General features: G+C 43.9%; 1 protein-coding gene across 1 annotated transcript in view; it reads left to right on the top strand.

The window, feature by feature from the left end:
• Positions 1-21,106, top strand: part of LOC126176164 (uncharacterized) — a 398,525-nt gene that overhangs the window by 366,147 nt on the left and 11,272 nt on the right. The window contains exon 4 of the mRNA XM_049923306.1: positions 16,115-16,229. Within this exon, the coding sequence (XP_049779263.1) occupies positions 16,115-16,229 (115 nt within the window). The remainder of the gene's footprint in view (positions 1-16,114; positions 16,230-21,106) is intronic.

Genomic DNA, 21,106 nt, shown 5'->3' with positions numbered 1-21,106 from the left:
ACGACGTTGTTGGGAGGCATGGGAATACGTACAGGTCGGCTGTATCTGAGCCCTATATTCAACTATATGCTTTGTACTGCGTACTCCGAAACTGTTGTGCCTGAACCAGCGCTGCTCTGAGTCACCAGGTCTGCCACAGGTCGATGTCCATCCTGCTTTACGGAGCTGACAAGTCTCCTACTTACATGTTGTGTAATGAGATGTTGATGTTCAGTGCCTTGTCCGGTTTTAGTTTCACTGTTGTTCAATCACTTTTCGTAGATGCACACGAGCGTTACAGCGAAACAGCTTGCTGTTTCCGAGGAGTTTACTCACAGCCCCAGGCCCATAAAATCATTCCTTTATGTTGTTGCACGTACCAGTTTCGTTTCACAACTGCGGCCCGTGTCGAATCTGGAACGTTTCCCATTCATCTCTGCTCCTCTTATACACTTTTCTTATCGTGACACGTGCCTATAACAGCACCTGGTTGCGTTTTGGGTTATCGCTGCAAATACACTAGATATCATTTTGACCACATATTTCTGTGGTGCAAGGAAATACGTTGGTGTTAATGAAGCTCAGCTTAAAACTGCATAATAGGACTATCCTAAATTTTCTGCTGAATGGATACGATTACGAGAGTCCTACTCATACAACTTGAATGATCTGTATTGAAATTTCTCCATTATTTAGTGGGATACTGTATTCTCCAAAACGAAATTTTCACTCTGCAGCGGAGTATTTTCTGATATGAAACTTTCTGGCAGATTAAAACTATGTGCCGGACTGGGACTCGAATCCGGGGCCTTTGCCTCTTGCGGGGAAGACCTACGCCAGTTTTAATCTGCCCGGAAATTTCTGATCAGCGCACGCTACGGTGCAGAGTGAAAATATCATTTCGGAAACAGTCCTCAAGATTGTGTCTAAGCCATGTCGCCAAGCTAGAATTTCTTCCAGAGGTAATAGTCCAGCAACTAAGGCAGGAGAACTTCTGTGAAGTTTGGAACGTAGCAGATGAAGTACTGGCGTAAATAGACCTGTGAGGACGGGTCGTGAGTCGTGCTTAGGCAGCTCACGTGGTGGAGCACTTTCCAGCGGTAGTTCCCGCGTTCGAGTTCCAGACCGGCACATAGTTTTAAACTGCAAGAAAGTTACTCTCTTCTCTACTACAAGGAAAAATTTCTGATACCACAAGGGAAGGTGATGTAGAACGAATTGCGGGTCAAGTGAATAATATGCAATGCATCGGAGAGATCATGTCCATTATAACCTCAAAGGAAACTGGGATATAGGACGTTGTTTAAAAATTAGACACAAGCACATTTTTGGTGTAACGGAATTAGTCGAATCCTTGACGTTGACAGTAACGAAGGTTGTCACCAATAACCAACTACTCATTCCTTTTAATCTTAGGCTTCCTTTCCTAGTTCTGCTCAAGTGATACAATTAAAATAAAAAGTTCTAACTAAAGTTGTATGCGTACAGCTGAAAGTACACAACTCTGGAAGCAAAAACGTCTACTAAATGCGGGCTCAAAAACGCTTATGGGCACTTCATCTTTGGTATCGTTAAACAAACTTCTTCTACGTCAAACTCTTTGTTTTCCATATTTTTAGAAATGTTAGTATGGTCTAAAACAAACAAACATGGGCTCAGAAATACATACCTTAAGAGCAACAAGCACTTTTTCATCATCGCTGGAGTGAAACAGATATGTTCTATTGAACAAGTGATCATAGATCTTAGGGTTTGTACTTTAGAGCCCACTTTAACTAGGTAATATTTTATTGTTTTGGTCCAAACTACCGCCTCCCAAAATATGGAAGACAAAGAGCATGCAGCTGAAGAGATTAGTTTCATAGCATCGAAGATAAACAAGTGCCTATATCTCTTTCTTCAGATATTCGTTTTCGAGCCCATGTTTACAAGAACTTTTTGCTTCTAGTATTGTGTACTTTCAAATATATGGCTCTACGCCATTAATTATGATACGCCTTGCATAATACAAAGAAAAAGTGAACTGACCAACAAGTATATAATTTTTGTACAAATAACCGTAGCGGTCGCGCGGTTCCAGACTGTAGCGCCTAGAACCCCTCGGCCACAACGGCCGGCTTTGTGCGAAGAAACTTTTAATAATAATATAAGATAATTACTTTAAAATATCACGAAATAATTAAGAAAAATAAAGAAAAAATACAATCAATTGATAAAGATATATCCACGTTGCATAAAATTACATACGATTGTAATATAATGGAGTTAATCATTTTACAGTTGTATGCACTTTATTGGACACTGATTAACATATTTGGTAATTAAACAGCTTCCAGGTCAGTATGAACCTTAATTTATAGGAACCAAACCGGTTCCGCAATATCAAGTAATATTCTCATATGGGTATCTGAACGAAATACAAACTTACGGTCAACATTACGATTCGAAAACCAACACCAGTCCTAATAATGTAAGCTATACGACAACCACATGTCGGTAAAACATTAAGCCAATAAGTAAACGCGATTGGAAGAAGGGGGACTCAACGTTCTCTAAAAACAGCACTTTATCCGCAACAAGCGGGACGTCACGAATCAAATTCACCAACTGAAGAAGACTGACATGCTGAAATAGTGTTAACTTACAATTAAAGGAAAAAATAAGAAAAGTCCCACCTAGTAACATTGTTGGTGTGACAGCATCCGCCCAACACTTCGTGGTATGACGTGAGTTTTTAACCGTCAGGTTATCAACGTTAATAGTTAGGACTTTTCTTATTGTTTTATATCATTTTAGATTAACGCAGTTTCATCATGACAGTTTTTTTCAGTTGGTGAATGTGATCGGCGACGCCCCACTTGTAGCGGAACAGCCTTGTGTTTAGAGAAGGTTGAGTGCCCCCCCCCCCCACCCCCGCCCCGCCACTCCGCTCTTGCCATCTTATTGGATTATTGGCTTAATGTTTCAGTGACATGTAAATATTTTCCTATTGGGTATCATATGGCTTATCTTACTAGGTATGATATTCGTGTTACGATCATTGTGTCGACTGCATGTTTTGTAAGTTATTTCGGAGTACACATGAGGATGTGATCTGACATCACAAAACCTGTCGTGTTCCTATGAATAAGGGTTCCTATATAGCTGTAAAGAGCTTACTTGTCAAATGTCGGTTATTTCAGCTGCGATTGCAAACAACATACATTTTTTACATTTCTCCATACTTGATTAGCTCGGTAAACAGTTCAGATAATCGGAAACTAAGTTGCAGGAGGACTGGATAAACTAAAAGTACAGAAATTACCCTTAAATTACGTGACACTGGGTTTCTACTCAAGAAGACCGACTTACCTATTCCCATCAGGGTACCGTGACATGAAATACTCCGTAGTTTCATTCGTTGTGTGAGCCAAATTCGGGCTTAGCACCGGCTGTAACGACATTGTTTTAACGTGGTGTTAAAGCCAAGTTTCAATATTTCCTTAGACTCCTGGATTAACAAACTTCTTTCATCTCCTGTTCCGCAAGAACGCAGTAGAGTACTTCAAACTGTCCGTTCACTACATCCCTCCTTTAGGCAGATCGTTTGTATAGTCGGCTTCCTTATTTATCTACCTCCATCGCTATTATTATGGTTGTATCTTATTTGTCGCACATTCAACGTGTGTACTAAGATGTTAGCAATAAGCTGCAGATTATCCTCAGTCGTCAAGTGTTCAATAGATACATAGGTGTTTTGTTAGTAAGAACAAATAAGAGTACGAAACGCTACAGAGTATGTATTCACACCATGTATAAAAAGCATGAGAAACTGCCTGTTGGTTTCAGTGTCGGGTTCTTCGGCCGCCGTTCGTCTGATGATTTTTCTCACGTTTCGCCATCACGATTGGCTGGGATTGTCAAAGTTTCACCCCCCCCCCCCCCCGAACTGTTGTTTTTGGAGACGATTCAATAGCTTACTTGCTCCGCTTACACGCCGCGGCGAAGATAAAGTTTTTTATGGCGGGACTACAGATCCACAGCGGCATCAGCAGGAAGAGTTCTTGCCACAAAACTCTTCGTAATACCTCCTCTTCAGATCATGTGGCCGTAACCTGACGCATTTACAATTTCATAGCCTACACATAAAAGTCGCTCTCTGCCATCTCTTTCTGTAAGGGTGTTCGCCTTTCTCACCTACTCAACGAAGCCGTTTTGCAGGTACAGTGGCTGAACGAAAACTTTAACGCTTAGTAGTAGTAAGACGCTGATATATTGAGTGTACTTAACGGATATGGACTCATGTCTATTCGATTGGTGTAAATTGCTCCAAAAGACTCAGAAACCTCTGGACAGAATCATGTGATTCGTACAAAAATTGTTCGGCATGTCTCATCCTATGGATTTCCGCCTCGATAGCTGAGTGGTCAGCACGACGGAATGCCGTGCAAGGGGCCCCCGGTTCGACTCCCTGCTAGGTTCGAGGTTTTTCCTCGCTCAGGGACTAGCTGTTGCGTTGCCTTCATCATCGTCTCATGCCTATCGACACGTAGTGTGTGTCAGGCATTTGCTGGAGGTTCATCACTACAGGAGAAGTTCAACTATTTTTTGTTACGTTGACCTATAATCTTAATAAAGAGTATTGAGAACTCAGTTGACAGTACAATGACGCGTCCTGTTAGCCTAGGGACATGTCCAAAAGAACAGGCACCATTTCGATCGTGCAGCCATTATCAGCCAAGACACATAGGGATTACTAGATGCAGCTACTAATTAGCATTAATTTAAATCAATGAGGAAGTTAAAAATTTGTGCGAGACCGGTGTTCGAATCCGGGTCTCATGCTTACTAGCAGATCCTCAGACCACTGAGCCAACCGGACTCAATGGTCATCGCAGCTGCACGGATTAGCCTAGCACGCCTCGTGTCAGACTCAAATTCCCATTATTCCCTCACACTACGACGTTTTGCGCCTACCATTACCCTCATTACTCGGGGCGTTTTTCCAATTCCCGGAATATTTCGAGCATGATGTGCATCTGCACTCTATGGATCATTGGTCAGTCTTGGTTGAATTATATGCATAGAGCTCGTACTTTCACACACCATTTTTATCCTGCAGCCATCAACAATCAAGACACAAAGAAAGGAATTACAACATGTAGCTGCTAATGGACTCTGATTTAAACCAATGGGTATAGCTGAAAATTCCTGCCAAACCTGGATTCGAACTCGGATTTTCTGCTTCCTAGGCAGATTCTCTGGCCACTAAGCCATCCGGACACCATGGTTACCGCAACTGCACGGCTTACCATAGCAAGCCTGCACGGCATACTCTGCACAGACATGGTAGGGTGGTCCGTGCAGTTGCGATGACGGCTATGTACGGGTGGCTCACTGGTCAGAGCATCTGCGAAGATAAGCAGGACACCAGGCTTGAATCCCGATCAGCACAAATTTTCAGCTTTGATCATTGATGTAAATCAATGCCCAACAGCAGCTAAATGTCGTAATTTGTTTGTCTTTTGTACATATTTGAATTTGAACTGTAGCAAATACAGCCTAGTCCTTTTTTCAATCCCTCGACTTTGTGCCTTCAACTATTCATTCCAAATTAAATTTTCCTCTCCCTTTTAGCTAGATCTGCTATGTTTTGGTGAAGCGTCACATTCATTCGAAAAGTGAGAAAACTGTGTGTATTATTTTTTGAAAATCGTGTTAATTTTATTCAATGCATGGTCATGTTTTAGTGGTTTACCTGTTTCTGGCATGACAATAGAAAACCAACATTTATATTTCAAATTTTAATTAAGAAAAGCTCCTGACATCTGACATGGTGATAATTACAGCCTCTTAATTCAGCCAGGAAGGAAAACAGGAAAGGGCTGGACCAGTGGGACTTTTACACACTTCATTCACTGGCAGAATACAAATTTATTTTACAGAGTTCCAATCGCATAGCTGCCAATTAAGGCTTTTCAATTAATTAAAAGGTGAAACACTGAGAAACTCATTTAAAATTCAGTGCCAATTTAAATAATTTATAGTACAATTTAAAGTTAATTGTAACCAAAGGAACTTCATATTCTTTAAGACAAAGACACTCCCTACATAAGCAATAGAATGTAATAACGCTAAAGGCGTAATAAAAGCAGACGTCAATCTAATCAATAGTACCCGAAGAGTCCAGAATGCCCTTAATTATCAAATCGTGAGTATAAAATGTGGTTTATACTATACCGATAAAAAATCCTCAAACCATACCCAAAAACAATGAAAAACAATTTAACACTAATACTAGGCAAGATAAATTTTAAACCCAGGAAAACACATAAAACGAAGATTTAACACCTCTTTTTCAATAACAAAATAATAATTAAGTTACAACAGATTATTGTATATGTTGGGATCATAACGCAGAGGTGAAGGCCACAAGCTAACGGACACAAATTCAGAATTATTGCAAGCATGGACTTAACTTGAACGGGAACATTAAGTAGTGCAGCAGCAGTTTGAGGAAACAGAGTGAAAGACAGACAGCGGCGAGACATGCCGAGTATATGCACTCCAAATGACGTTAACTTCGTACTGACTGTTGGAGAAGGAGGGATGGGGCAGGGACCCTCTGAGAAGGCATGAAGAACTACTGCTCACGCCTTCCAGAACAGCACCTACTCCGTGACTATATCTCCAACAGTCAGCATGGACTAAGATGGAGTAATTGGTCTGAAGATGATATCACACAGGTCGAAACCGGTCACCTTTCAAAATTAAAATAAATTATTTCGTGTGGGCAATAACGTTTTTAATTAATATTTTAAAGGTGTTCTTCAGAGCGCTGTTATTTCTACTAAAATTGTTTTCATCTGTTACCTAAGAACAGAAATATAACAAACGTGGCATATGAATTGCTATATATGAATACCGCACATAATACACCAACATAAAATTTCATTTGTATTAGTAGAAAGCAGAAAAGAAGACGAAGAAGGAAACTAAAAGTAAAAGTAATACCTTCCTTTCGACTTCTGTTTTTCCTCGTCCCCAGGAAGTACGTGCTCCAGTGACCCTCCAGCAATGCATCGCAGATTTTATAATTTTTAACTCTGAAATACGCTCACTATACAACACTACGCTACAAAGCGGTACACTACAGTACTTGGTATTAGAAGGAAAACTACACTCCTGGAAATGGAAAAAAGAACACATTGACACCGGTGTGTCAGACCCACCATACTTGCTCCGGACACTGCGAGAGGGCTGTACAAGCAATGATCACACGCACGGCACAGCGGACACACCAGGAACCGCGGTGTTGGCCGTCGAATGGCGCTAGCTGCGCAGCATTTGTGCACCGCCGCCGTCAGTGTCAGCCAGTTTGCCGTGGCATACGGAGCTCCATCGCAGTCTTTAACACTGGTAGCATGCCGCGACAGCGTGGACGTGAACCGTATGTGCAGTTGACGGACTTTGAGCGACGGCGTATAGTGGGCATGCGGGAGGCCGGGTGGACGTACCGCCGAATTGCTCAACACGTGGAGCGTGAGGCCTCCACAGTACATCGATGTTGTCGCCAGTGGTCGGCGGAAGGTGCACGTGCCCGTCGACCTGGGACCGGACCGCAGCGACGCACGGATGCACGCCAAGACCGTAGGATCCTACGCAGTGCCGTAGGGGACCGCACCGCCACTTCCCAGCAAATTAGGGACACTGCTGCTCCTGGGGTATCCGCGAGGACCATTCGCAACCGTCTCCATGAAGCTGGGCTACGGTCCCGCACACCGTTAGGCCGTCTCCCGCTCACGCCCCAACATCGTGCAGCCCGCCTCCAGTGGTGTCGCGACAGGCGTGAATGGAGGGACGAATGGAGACGTGTCGTCTTCAGCGATGAGAGTCGCTTCTGCCTTGGTGCCAATGATGGTCGTATGCGTGTTTGGCGCCGTGCAGGTGAGCGCCACAATCAGGACTGCATACGACCGAGGCACACAGGGCCAACACCCGGCATCATGGTGTGGGGAGCGATCTCCTACACTGGCCGTACACCACTGGTGATCGTCGAGGGGACACTGAATAGTGCACGGTACATCCAAACCGTCATCGAACCCATCGTTCTACCATTCCTAGACCGGCAAGGGAACTTGCTGTTCCAACAGGACAATGCACGTCCGCATGTATCCCGTGCCACCCAACGTGCTCTAGAAGGTGTAAGTCAACTACCCTGGCCAGCAAGATCTCCGGATCTGTCCCCCATTGAGCATGTTTGGGACTGGATGAAGCGTCGTCTCACGCGGTCTGCACGTCCAGCACGAACGCTGGTCCAACTGAGGCGCCAGGTGGAAATGGCATGGCAAGCCGTTCCACAGGACTACATCCAGCATCTCTACGATCGTCTCCATGGGAGAATAGCAGCCTGCATTGCTGCGAAAGGTGGATATACACTGTACTAGTGCCGACATTGTGCATGCTCTGTTGCCTGTGTCTATGTGCCTGTGGTTCTGTCAGTGTGATCATGTGATGTATCTGACCCCAGGAATGTGTCAATAAAGTTTCCCCTTCTTGGGACAATGAATTCATGGTGTTCTTATTTCAATTTCCAGGAGAGTAGATTAACTCATTTTGTCAGTATTGTCAACCTCTGGAATACTGACGAACAGCTAATGATTTACAGGGACTGTGTTGCAATGCCACTCAGCGTGTAAATATTGGGAATTTCCTGTCAGCTTCTCAGGACATACTTCCTGATACTCCGCGAGGCTAATCTCCTCGCTCATTCCAGAAGGTCGGTGCAGATGGATGGTCTGCCATGGTGTATCTCGTTATCATATGTATCCCCTCTGCTTGGTTGTCTGTCGCCCTCGTAGGCTTCAGATTCGTAAGCTGAAAAATTTGTGGTAAGTTCCTATGGGACCAGACTGCTGAGATCATCGGTCCCTAGCCTTACACACTGCTTAATCTAACTAACAACACACACAACCACGCCCGAGGGAGGACGCGAACCTCCGACGGGGTGAGCCGCGCTAACCGTGGCAAGGCGCCGTTGGGCGCGCGGCTACCCCGCGCGACTCGTAAGCTGATATTTTCGCTGTAGCAAGTCCACCATGTGCCACAGATCCTCATCCATCATTACGTGATAGACAAATCTATTTCCAAAGGTGTTCCAGCCCAGTCGTAGTCTGTAACATCTTGACTGATCGCACATGATATAGTCCAGGATGCATATTGTCCACATACACAAGTGACTGTAAGTATCTAGGATGTGGACCATGTCAAAAATGGTTCAAATGGCTCTGAGCACTATGCGACTTAACATCTGAGGTCATCAGTCGCCTAGAACTTATAACTAATTAAACCTAACTAACCTAAGCACATCACACACATCCGTGCCCGAGGCAGGATTCGAACCTGCGACCGTAGCGGTCGCTCGGCTCCAGGCTGTAGCGCCTAGAACCGCACGGCCATGTGGACCATGTCCCGACTGTTAGTTTACTGTTCACTTGCTCGAAGAAAAATGTGATGTTCTTGATCTTTCTTCCACGTCAGAAAGGAACAGCGTTGTTTTCCACACTGTTTCTGTTTTGTCTCGAAATTCTGTCCATTCTCTTTCAGTGCTAACTTCCGTTTTATTTTTCAGCTTGCCCTTGTGGTTAGTATCTCCTTCACCTTATAACATTGGCGCGACGAGACATTTATGTATACAAGGGTGACAACTTGTAGCAAAACATACCATTTAATCAATCTGAATGGTGTATAACACATAATGGATGTTACTCTAGAAGATTTATTATCAACAGTTATTATTATTATTATTATTAGCGTGGTGGAAGCTTAATGTCAAAAATTATTATTATAACAACGAATGTACGTAAATGAGTAAAAATCTACCTCTGAAAATATTATTCTTATCTGTACTTTTTTTCAAGAATTGTTGGGCTTTCTAGTGAAACTTTATTATCGTTATCATAAAATCTTAAATGTAGCCATACAATTAGTATTATGAAATCCATTATTCCCACATGTACTTATTCAAACATTTTCTGGAACTTCCTACTATCGGATATGTCAGTACTCTGACAGATAACAAAAAACAGAAATTAATTACTCTTCGAATAAATCACGAAAAATCAATTTCCTTGTACCTGACTTCGATTTTTAAAATATTCACAAATATGTCCTAATAATTATACTGTAATGCCCCTGCACGCACAACAGACAATTTACCCCGTCCTGCCTCTGTCACTGCATAACAATTATACATCCGGAAACAAGCTCAATTAATTCAAAAGAAATACTGCGAACCATGCACAGTGCAATGCATGGTCACAACGCCTTTTTCTTTTTTAAAAAGATGGAATGATCAGGAAGGGTATAGTCAACAAAGCCTAAGCAGAGTAAAAAGTGAAAGGAATCAATGAAAACGTTTTATTTACTATATTCTGAAAATTGACAGTTCACACACTGACCAACTATACTCAGACCTTTCTTTTCCTTGGACAGTCTGAACAGCAGAAACTTTCATTATCCTACAGCATCTTTAACCAATAATCACGTATCCAGTCATAACAATGATACGCACATGACTTTCAACGTACGGATGCATAAATCTGGCAAAATCCCCCAGTGCACAATGAAGCAACAATTGTGTGCAGCAAAAAGGCAAATTACCAAAAATCCCCGATTAATACAAAAATCTCCTCTGGCGCCACTAGCACGGCCAGGGCAGGCTTCTCTCCACGACAGGCTGCGTCCGACGACTCTCAACAACTCTTCGCTCGCTACCACTCACGATAATCATATCTCTGACTCAAAGTTCGTGTGTGCAAGCAACAGCATAATCCACAGACAACTTTCCAAGAAAAGTTATGAACGTCCAGCTTTCAAATGTTCAAATGCCTCTGAGCACTATGGGACTTAACATCAGAGGTCATAAGTCCCCTAGAACTTAGAACTACTTAAACCCAACTAACCTAAGGACATCACACACATCCATGCCCGAGGCCGGATTCGAACCTGCGACCTTAGCGATCGCGCGGTTCCAGACTAAAGCGCCTAGAAACAGTCGGCCACACCAGCCGGCTCCTGCTTTCAAATCAGCCAGCTAATTTCGATCCAGCTTTACCACACATGCTATTTTTCTAAGATAATTCGGCAAGTGTTGTACTCTACAGCGTGAGAAAGCGAATTATGAAACAGCATTATATGTAAAAAACGCTCATAAGTACTGTTTCCCTTGCACAAAAGCGAGACATTAGGATAATATTCAATCCCTTACGACGCTATTGTTATGAACTAGACTTACCAGCCGCAGCGTCTCGTGATTTTTCGGTGAGATGTTCACACTCGTTCCACATCCAAGATGCGTTCCATGTTGATGATCCGTAAGTGAATCATTCTCTCATCTTTGAAGAAAGAAAGGAAGATTAGAGTTTAAAATCCGGTCGACATTAATGTCATTAGAGACGGAGCAATCTAGGATTGTTCCAAGGATAGAGAAGCAAACAGGTGTGTTCTCTCACAGGATCCATCCCACCATCTGCCTGGACAGCCGAACTGAGAATTGAATTGTCTTCCTCCCGGATGCGTGTCCAATGTGTTATCCACTACGCCGCCTCGTTCCATCGCTTATGCTGGCTGCAGTGCGGCTCCCAACATGGTCCACCATTACGTTGCGATTTATTTGATGATAATCTTGAAAAACACCTGCATCTACATCTAGACTGTGCAAACCATCTCCCAGTGTATGACGGGTGGTATTTCGTGCGCCATAACGCTGTCACATGTCTCATTTCCTGTTACAGTCGCGAATAATTCCGGAGAAGAACGATTGCAGGTACGCCACGGTGTGCACTCGGACCTGTCTAATCCTATCTTCATAGTATTACGCGAGATATCAATGAGGAATCAATATATCCATTATCTCTTCTAGGAACACAGCTCTCGGAAATTTTAACAATACGCTGAGGGGACAGAAGCCGTGACATAGCGATACGCACGTATACAGATAGCAGTAGTGTCGCGTTCGCAAAATACAGGCCATTAAAACAGCTACACCAAGAAGAAATGCAGATAATAAACGGGTGTTCATAGGACAAATATATTACAGTAGAACTGACATTAGATTACATTTTCACGCAATTAGGGTGCATAGATCATGAGAAACCAGTACGCAGAACAACCACCTCTGACCGTAATAACGGCCTTGATACACCTGGGCATTGCGTCAAACAGAGCTTGGGTGGCGTGTACAGGTACAGCTGCCCATGCAGCTTCAACACGATACCACAGTTCATCAAGAGCAGTGACGCGTATTGTGACGAGCCAGTTGCTCGGCCACCATTGACCAGACGTTGTCAATTGGTGAGAGATCTGGAGAATGTGCTGGCAGCAGTCGAACATTATCTGTATCCAGAAAGGCCCGTACAGGACCTGCAACATGTGGTCGTGCATTATCCTGCTGAAATGTAGGGTTTGCCAGGAATCGAATGAAGGGAACCGCCACAGGTCGCAACACATCTGAAATGTAACGCCCACTGTTTAAAGTGCCGTCAATGTGAACGATAGATGACCGAGACGTGTAACCAACGGTACCACATACCATCACGCCGGATGATACGCCAGTATGGCTATGACGAATACACGCTTCCAATGTTCGTTCACCGCAATGTAACCAAACACAGATGCGACCATCGTGATGCTGTACACAGAACCTGGATTCATTCGAAAAAATGACGTTTTGCCATTCGTGCACCCAGGTTCGTCGTTGAGTACACCATCGCAGGCGCTCCTGTCTGTGACGCAGCGTCAAGGACAACCGCAGCCACGGTGTCCGAGCTGATAGTCCATGCTGCTGCAAACGTCGTCGAACTTTTCGTACAGATGGTTGTTGTCTTGCAAACGTCGACTCAGGGATCGAGACGTGGCTGCACGATCCGTGCAGCCATGCGGATAAGATGCCTGTCATCTCGAACGCTAGTGATACGAGGCCATTGGGATCCAGCACGGCGTTCCGTATTACCCTCCTGAACCCACCGATTCCATATTGTGCTAACAGTCATTGGATCTCGAACAACGTGAGCAGGAATGTCGCGATACGATAAGCCGCAATCGTGGTAGGCTACAATCCGACCTTTATCAAAGTCGGAAACGTGATGGTACGCATTTCTCCTCCTTACACGAGCTATCACAACAACCTTTCAGCAGGCAACGCCGGTCAACAGCTGTTTGTGTATGAGAAATCGGTTGGAAACTTTCCTCATGTCAGCACGTTTTAGGTGTCGCCACCGGCGCCAACCTTGTGTGAATGCTCCGAAAAGCTAATCATTTGCATATCACAGCATCATCTTCCTGTCGGTCAAATTTCGCTTCTGTAGTACGTCATCTTCGTAGCGTTATTCTAATGGTGGCGTTGCTGTCATGGTTCCTCCGAGCCTTTATCAGGAGTACAGCCTCCTACAATATGCCAATCAAGTGACTCACGGAACTATTTTATTCGCCGTGGTAAGAAGAGTGTTCTCTGTCTTGTGCAGGGGCTGCAACTAATTACCGATGATTCATGTTTGCGCAACGTTTAGAGGACTGTGTTGGAGACCATGTTTGAAAGATTGAGTCAACATAGAACTTTCTTTAACATAAACTAAAATATCTAACGGAATTTAAATTTTGCTTCAGATTTAAATGCGAATAACAAGACATAATTCTTAGTGGGTGGTAATTTCCATTTTTATTCCTGATATTCAATGTAGCTCTGAGGTAAGGTAGTTACCACAAGGAAGCATGTGATTAATTTTTGGGATTGAGGAGACCACTTGAAAAAGTGTACACATTTATTTATTCCTCGAACGGTAAATCATTATTTATCGACTTTTACTTCAGCGCCAGGCATTTCAAAGAATTCGGTATTCTTCTCAGGACACTCAGTGATTGAAAACTGTACCAGTGGTAATAATATACTGTCAAAACACTATACGGTCATAATCATTTTATAACGATTGCCAAAACTGATTCTTCAATTAACTCTCTTTGTCTGTGTTGTAGTATTGTAAATTATTTCAGTAATCTTAGACAGGTCGATTCCAAGGTATCAATTCAAATCTTTTTTGAATGTGGATTAAAATGTACATAACACATACTTCATTTCTTATAGGACGGTGGCATCATAGTATTGGACACTATTTTATTATCATTCATTGTAACAACTGCACCTCTACATCTGTTCCCTACTTATAAAAATATTCACTATTGTCGGTAAGGTTTGATTCCCCTGTTATTATTACGTAATCACCTCTTTTTCGTCTTGCAGCCTTTCATAGTAAAATGCAGTTTTGTAGATCACGTCATTAAGTTTTTCATACACGCGGTTATTACGTCAGTAACTTGGAGTGACGATGTATGGAGGATTTTGGCAGTTTCATCAAACGCCGATCACGGGTGTGTAATATTAACTGGTCTGTGATATTATAGGTAGTTAGAACATTATACGCTACACATGTTGTAAATGTAATTTATTTCTATAAATACTTTTCACAAACAGTACTGTATACTATACTATTTTTGATATATGCTTTCGTGTTCAATAAATATATTTTGTATAGCAGGTCATACATGCAAGAACGTATAACTTTTCTGTCTGTATATACACTCCTGGAAATGGAAAAAAGAACACATTGACACCGGTGTGTCAGACCCATCATACTTGCTCCGGACACTGCGAGAGGGCTGTACAAGCAATGATCACACGCACGGCACAGCGGACACACCAGGAACCGCGGTGTTGGCCGTCGAATGGCGCTAGCTGCGCAGCATTTGTGCACCGCCGCCGTCAGTGTCAGCCAGTTTGCCGTGGCATACGGAGCTCCATCGCAGTCTTTAACACTGGTAGCATGCCGCGACAGCGTGGACGTGAACCGTATGTGCAGTTGACGGACTTTGAGCGAGGGCGTATAGTGGGCATGCCGGAGGCCGGGTGGACGTACCGCCGAATTGCTCAACACGTGGGGCGTGAGGTCTCAACAGTACATCGATGTTGTCGCCAGTGGTCGGCGGAAGGTGCACGTGCCCGTCGACCTGGGACCGGACCGCAGCGACGCACGGATGCACGCCAAGACTGTAGGATCCTACGCAGTGCCGTAGGGGACCGCACCGCCACTTCCCAGCAAATTAGGGACACTGCTGCTCCTGGGGTATCCGCGAGGACCATTCGCTACCGTCTCCATGAAGCTGGGCTACGGTCCCGCACAGCGTTAGGCCGTCTTCCGCTCACGCCCCAACATCGTGCAGCCCGCCTCCAGTGGTGTCGCGACAGGCGTGAATGGAGGGACGAATGGAGACGTGTCGTCTTCAGCGATGAGAGTCGCTTCTGCCTTGGTGCCAATGATGGTCGTATGCGTGTTTGGCGCCGTGCAGGTGAGCGCCACAATCAGGACTGCATACGACCGAGGCACACAGGGCCAACACCCGGCATCATGGTGTGGGGAGCGATCTCCTACACTGGCCGTACACCACTGGTGATCGTCGAGGGGACACTGAATAGTGCACGGTACATCCAAACCGTCATCGAACCCATCGTTCTACCATTCCTAGACCGGCAAGGGAACTTGCTGTTCCAACAGGACAATGCACGTCCGCATGTATCCCGTGCCACCCAACGTGCTCTAGAAGGTGTAAGTCAACTACCCCGGCCAGCAAGATCTCCGGATCTGTCCCCCATTGAGCATGTTTGGGACTGGATGAAGCGTCGTCTCACGCGGTCTGCATGTCCAGCACGAACGCTGGTCCAACTGAGGCGCCAGGTGGAAATGGCATGGCAAGCCGTTCCACAGGACTACATCCAGCATCTCTACGATCGTCTCCATGGGAGAATAGCAGCCTGCATTGCTGCGAAAGGTGGATATACACTGTGCTAGTGCCGACATTGTGCATGCTCTGTTGCCTGTGTCTATGTGCCTGTGGTTCTGTCAGTGTGATCATGTGATGTATCTGACCCCAGGAATGTGTCAATAAAGTTTCCCCTTCCTGGGACAATGAATTCACAGTGTTCTTATTTCAATTTCCAGGAGTGTATTATGAGCTGACCGGGACCGTCCACAAGTTGCCGGTAAGTAGACACCACCTTGATGACACGTTTTCACGCACACTGACCTGTTCTCCCGCGTTGCTGCAGATCGTGTGCGGCATCTCGGCCATGGTGATGGGCACGGTGACGTTCATCGAGGAGCGCGGGGCCCTCAACCTCGGACTGGGAATTCCCGCCGGCGCAGCCACCGTGGCCGCTGCAGGTGAGCCAAGGTGCTTCCAGTTCTGTGACAGCTACTGTTTCCAAGACGTTGAGTGCGTACTCGCACATAGAGAATCAACCTGAGCCCAAACACGATCGGCCGGCCGGAGTGGCCGAGCGGTTCTAGGCGCTTCAGTCTGGAAGCGCGCAACCGCTGCGGTCGCAGGTTCGAATCCTGCCTCGGGCATGGATGTGTGTGATGTCCTTAGGTTAGTTAGGTTTAAGTAGTTCCAAGTCTAGGGGACTGATGACCTCTGATGTTAAGTCCTATAGTGCGTAGAGCCATTTGAACCATTTTGGAGCTATCTTCCGTGGTTTATGCCGTGCCTGAAAGGCGTGAAATATTTCTGGCTGGAAGTTGATGTGAAAGTAAAAGTTTGCTCATCGCGTTCCAACGTGCCTTAAGGACGACAAATCAGGACATGCTGTAGACCAGTCAAGAATCCGTTCATTCCTGTAGGTGATTTTGGTGTGAACTGATATTTTGGCATTTGTGCGTGTCGTGTGGGTTGCGGCATAATTCAGCTGCCGTTACGGTGGTGGATAAACACGAATATTTTTGTGATCATAGGTGGATCTTTGTATACAGTTGAAGGCGAGTATATAGGTATATATAAAAGAAAATCATTGTTTTCTTGTAGTCAGTTTACACTCAAACTTAACGATACTAAATATTACTTCCTTTTAAATGTGTCTTAGGACAGCTCATTCGAGAAGGAAAGGAGAAACTGAGCCTTTATTTTTTTGGTCATCAGTCTACTGACTGGTTTGATGCGGCCCGCAACGAATTCCTTACCTGTGCTAACCTCTTCATCTCAGAGTAGTACTTGCAACCTACGTCCTCGATTATTTGCTTGACGTATTCCAATCTCTGTCTTCCTCTACAGTTTTTGCCCTCTACAGCTCCCTCTGGTACCACGGACGTCATTCCCTCATGTCTTAGCAGATGTCCTATCATCCTGTCCCTTCTCCTTATTAGTGTTTTCCACATATTCCTTTCTTCTCCGATTCTGCGTAGAATCTCCTCATTCCTTACCTTATCAGTCCACCTAATTTTCAACATTCGTCTATAGCACCACATCTCAAATGCTTCGATTCTCTTCTGTTCCGGTTTTCCCACAGTCCATGTTTCACTACCATACAATGCTGTACTCCAGACGTACATCCTCAGAAATATCTTCCTCAAATTAAGGCCGGTATTTGATATTAGTAGACTTCTCTTGGCCAAAAGACTTTTTTGCCATAGCGAGTCTGCGTTTGATGTCCTCTTTGCTCCGTCCATCATTGGTTATTTTACTGACTAGGTAGCAGAATTCCTTAACTTCATTGACTTCGTGACCATCAATCCTGATGTTAAGTTTCTCGCTGTTCTCATTTCTACTACTTCTCATTACCTTCGTCTTTCTCCGATTTACTCTCAAACCATACTGTGTACTCATTAGACTGTTCATTCCGTTCAGCAGATCATTTAATTCTTCTTCACTTTCACTCAGGATAGCAATGTCATCAGCGAATCGTATCATTGATATCTATTCACCTTGTATTTTAATTCCACTCCTGAACCTTTCTTTTATTTCCATCATTGCTTCCGCGATGTACAGATTGAAGAGTAGGGGCGAAAGGCTACAGCCTTGTCTTACACCCTTCATAATACGAACACTTCGTTCTTGATCGTCCACTCTTATTATTCCCTCTTGGTTGTTGTACATATTGTATATGACACGTCTCTTCCTATAGCTTACCCCTACATTTTTCAGAATCTCGAACAGCTTGCAACATTTTATATTGTCGAACGCTTTTTCCAGGTCGAAAGATCCTATGAAAGTGTTTTGATTTTTCTTTAGCCTTGCTTCCATTATTAGCCGTAACGTCAGAATTGCCTCTCTCGTCCCTTTACTTTTCCTAAAGCCAAACTGATCGTCACCTAGCGCATTCTCAATTTTCTTTACCATTCTTCTGTATATTATTCTTGTAAGCAGCTTCGATGCATGAGCTGTTAAGCTAATTGTGCGATAATGCTCGTACTTGTCAGCACTTGGCGTCTTCGGAATTGTGTGGATGATGCTTTTCCGAAAGTCAGATGGTATATCGCCAGACTCATATATTCTACACACCAACGTGAATAGTCGTTTTGTTGCCACTTCCCCCAATGAATTTAGAAATTCTGATGGAATGTTATCTATCCCTTCTGCCTTATTTGAGCGTAAGTCCTCCAAAGCTGTTTTAAATTCCGATTCTAATACTGGATCCCCTATCTCTTCTAAATCGACTCCTGTTTCTTTTTCTATCACATCAGACAAATCGTCACCCTCATAGAGGCTTTCAATGTATTCTTTCCACCTATCTGCTCTCTCCTCTGCATTTAACAGTGGAATTCCCGTTGCACTCTTTATGTTACCACCGTTGCTTTTAATGTCACCAAAGGTTGTTTTGACTTTCCTGTATGCTGAGTCTGTCCTTCCGACAACTATATCGTTTTCGACGTCTTCACATTTTTCCTGCAGCCATTTCGTCTTAGTTTCCCTGCACTTCCTATTTATTTCATTCCTCAGCGACTTGTATTTCTGTATTCCTGATTTTCGCAAAACATGTTTGTACTTTCTCCTTTCATCAATCAACTGAAGTATTTCTTCTGTTACCCATGGTTTCTTCGCTGCTACCTTCTTTGTATCTATGTTTTCCTTCCCAACTTCTGTGATGGCCCTTTTTAGAGATGTCCATTCCTCTTCAACTGTACTGCCTACTGCGCTATTCCTTATTGCTGTATCTATAGCGTTAGAGAACTTCAAACGTATCTCGTCATTCCTTAGTACTTCCGTACCCCACTTCTTTGCGTGTTGATATTTCTTGACTAATGTCTTGAACTTCAGCCTACTCTTCATCACTACTATATTGTGATCTGAGTCTATATCTGCTCCTGGGTATGCCTTACAATCCAGTATCTGATTTCGGAATCTCTGTCTGACCATGATGTAATCTAATTGAAATCTTCCCGTATCTCCCGGCCTTTTTCAAGTATAACTCCTCCTCTTGAGATTCTTGAAAGGGTATTCGCTATTACTAGCTGAAACTTGTTACAGAACTCAATTAGCCTTTCTCCTCTTTCATTCCTTGTCCCAAGCCCATATTGTCCTGTAACCTTTTCTTCTACTCCTTCCCCTACAACTGCATTTCAGTCGCCCACGACTATTAGATTTTCGTCCCCCTTTACATACTGCATTACCCTTTCAAATTCCTCATACACTTCCTCTGTCTGTTCATCTTCAGCTTGCGACGTCGGCATGTATACCTGAACTATCGTTGTCGGTGTTGGTCTGCTGTCAATTCTTATTAGAACAACCCGGTCACTGAACTGTTCACAGTAACACACCCTCTGCCCTACCTTCCTATTCATAACGAATCCTACACCTGTTATACCATTTTCTGCTGCTGTTGATATTACCCGATACTCATCTGACCAGAAATCCTTGTCTTCCTTCCACTTCACTTCACTGACCCCTACTATATCTAGATTGAGCCTTTGCATTTGCCTTTTCAGATTTTCTAGTTTGCCTACCATGTTCAAGCTCCTGACATTCCACGCCCCGACTCGTCGAACGTTATCCTTTCGTTGATTATTCAATCTTTTTCTCATGGTAACCTCCCCCTTGGCAGTCCCCTCCCGGAGATCCGAATGGGGGACTATTCCGGAATCTTTTGCCAATGGAGAGATCATCATGACACTTCTTCAAATACAGGCCACATGTCCTGTGGATACACGTTACGTGTCTTTAATGCAGTGATTTCCATTTCCATCTGCATCCTCATGTCGTTGATCATGAGCCTACAAGACGAGAATCAAGAACGGTTCGGACTAGGGCCGTATCTGATACGTTGGGGGGGGGGAGGGGGGGGGGGTCATTTGATTGCTTCGGCTGTGCAAACGACCTAGGCCACTTTCCCAGCAATTTTAAGTCGGCAAAAATAATGACTGATCGTTTGAGCTGCGAACTTACATTTACTGATATCCTTTGAGCAAATACAATATTCATAAGGAACAACGGAGGTGGAGCAGAATGGATGAGTTCAAACCAAAGGAGATTAATCTTGTGAAAAACATAGATAAGGTAATCGAACAGAATGGCTTAGAAGAGGAAGCGATCAGTCTTGTGAGCTGCAAACTGGGACAAGCTTATCAGATGACGAGAAACTTGTGTAATAAGATACCCTGAGAACTAGGGTCAACTTAACACACTAAAATACATTTGTCAAGCCAAAAGAGTTATACTGTTCAGAGTATTTAAGTATGAACATACGATGTCTATAATCGACATATTAGTTGAAAGAGAATGCAGGTTACTAAGGAAAAGGTTTGGTAACAACGTATTAGTGGGCACGTGATGACGAGCCGTACAGATAAAAAAGGATCAGTAACTCATCGATGGGAAAGAAAATGTTTATTTTTGTGAGCTTATCTTCAGTATGAGCGGTGATCTTTTAACGAAGAAAATCTCGAATGTGATAAGGCCAAAGACAGAGAGATTGGGATGTTTCCAATAATGTAATAAAATTCTTAAAGAACTCGGAATCCCAGAATTAAAATTCATGGACAGGAAAGAATGTAGATAAATGAAGAGAAATATCTGTTTTTCAAGGTGAGAGGAGATGTGAAAAGACAAAAGGGACCTGTCTCAGAAGACAAGAAGAAAGCATGAGTGATAGATTCAAGAGATTATGTCAGGACATGAAATCTGGAGAACGAAGAAATTCATAAAATGGATAATGTTACTGACTGTCTACTCGTAATCCGTAGTGCCTCATTTCGAAGCACAAAAAAACCGGCTGCAAAAAAAAAAAAAAAAACGTAACTTAGGTACAAACTAGGCAATGCACAAACGT

The sequence above is a fragment of the Schistocerca cancellata genome, chromosome 3, assembly GCF_023864275.1.
Source record: "Schistocerca cancellata isolate TAMUIC-IGC-003103 chromosome 3, iqSchCanc2.1, whole genome shotgun sequence".
Taxonomy (NCBI): domain Eukaryota; kingdom Metazoa; phylum Arthropoda; class Insecta; order Orthoptera; family Acrididae; genus Schistocerca; species Schistocerca cancellata.
This window is presented reverse-complemented; position numbering and strand designations above follow the sequence as displayed.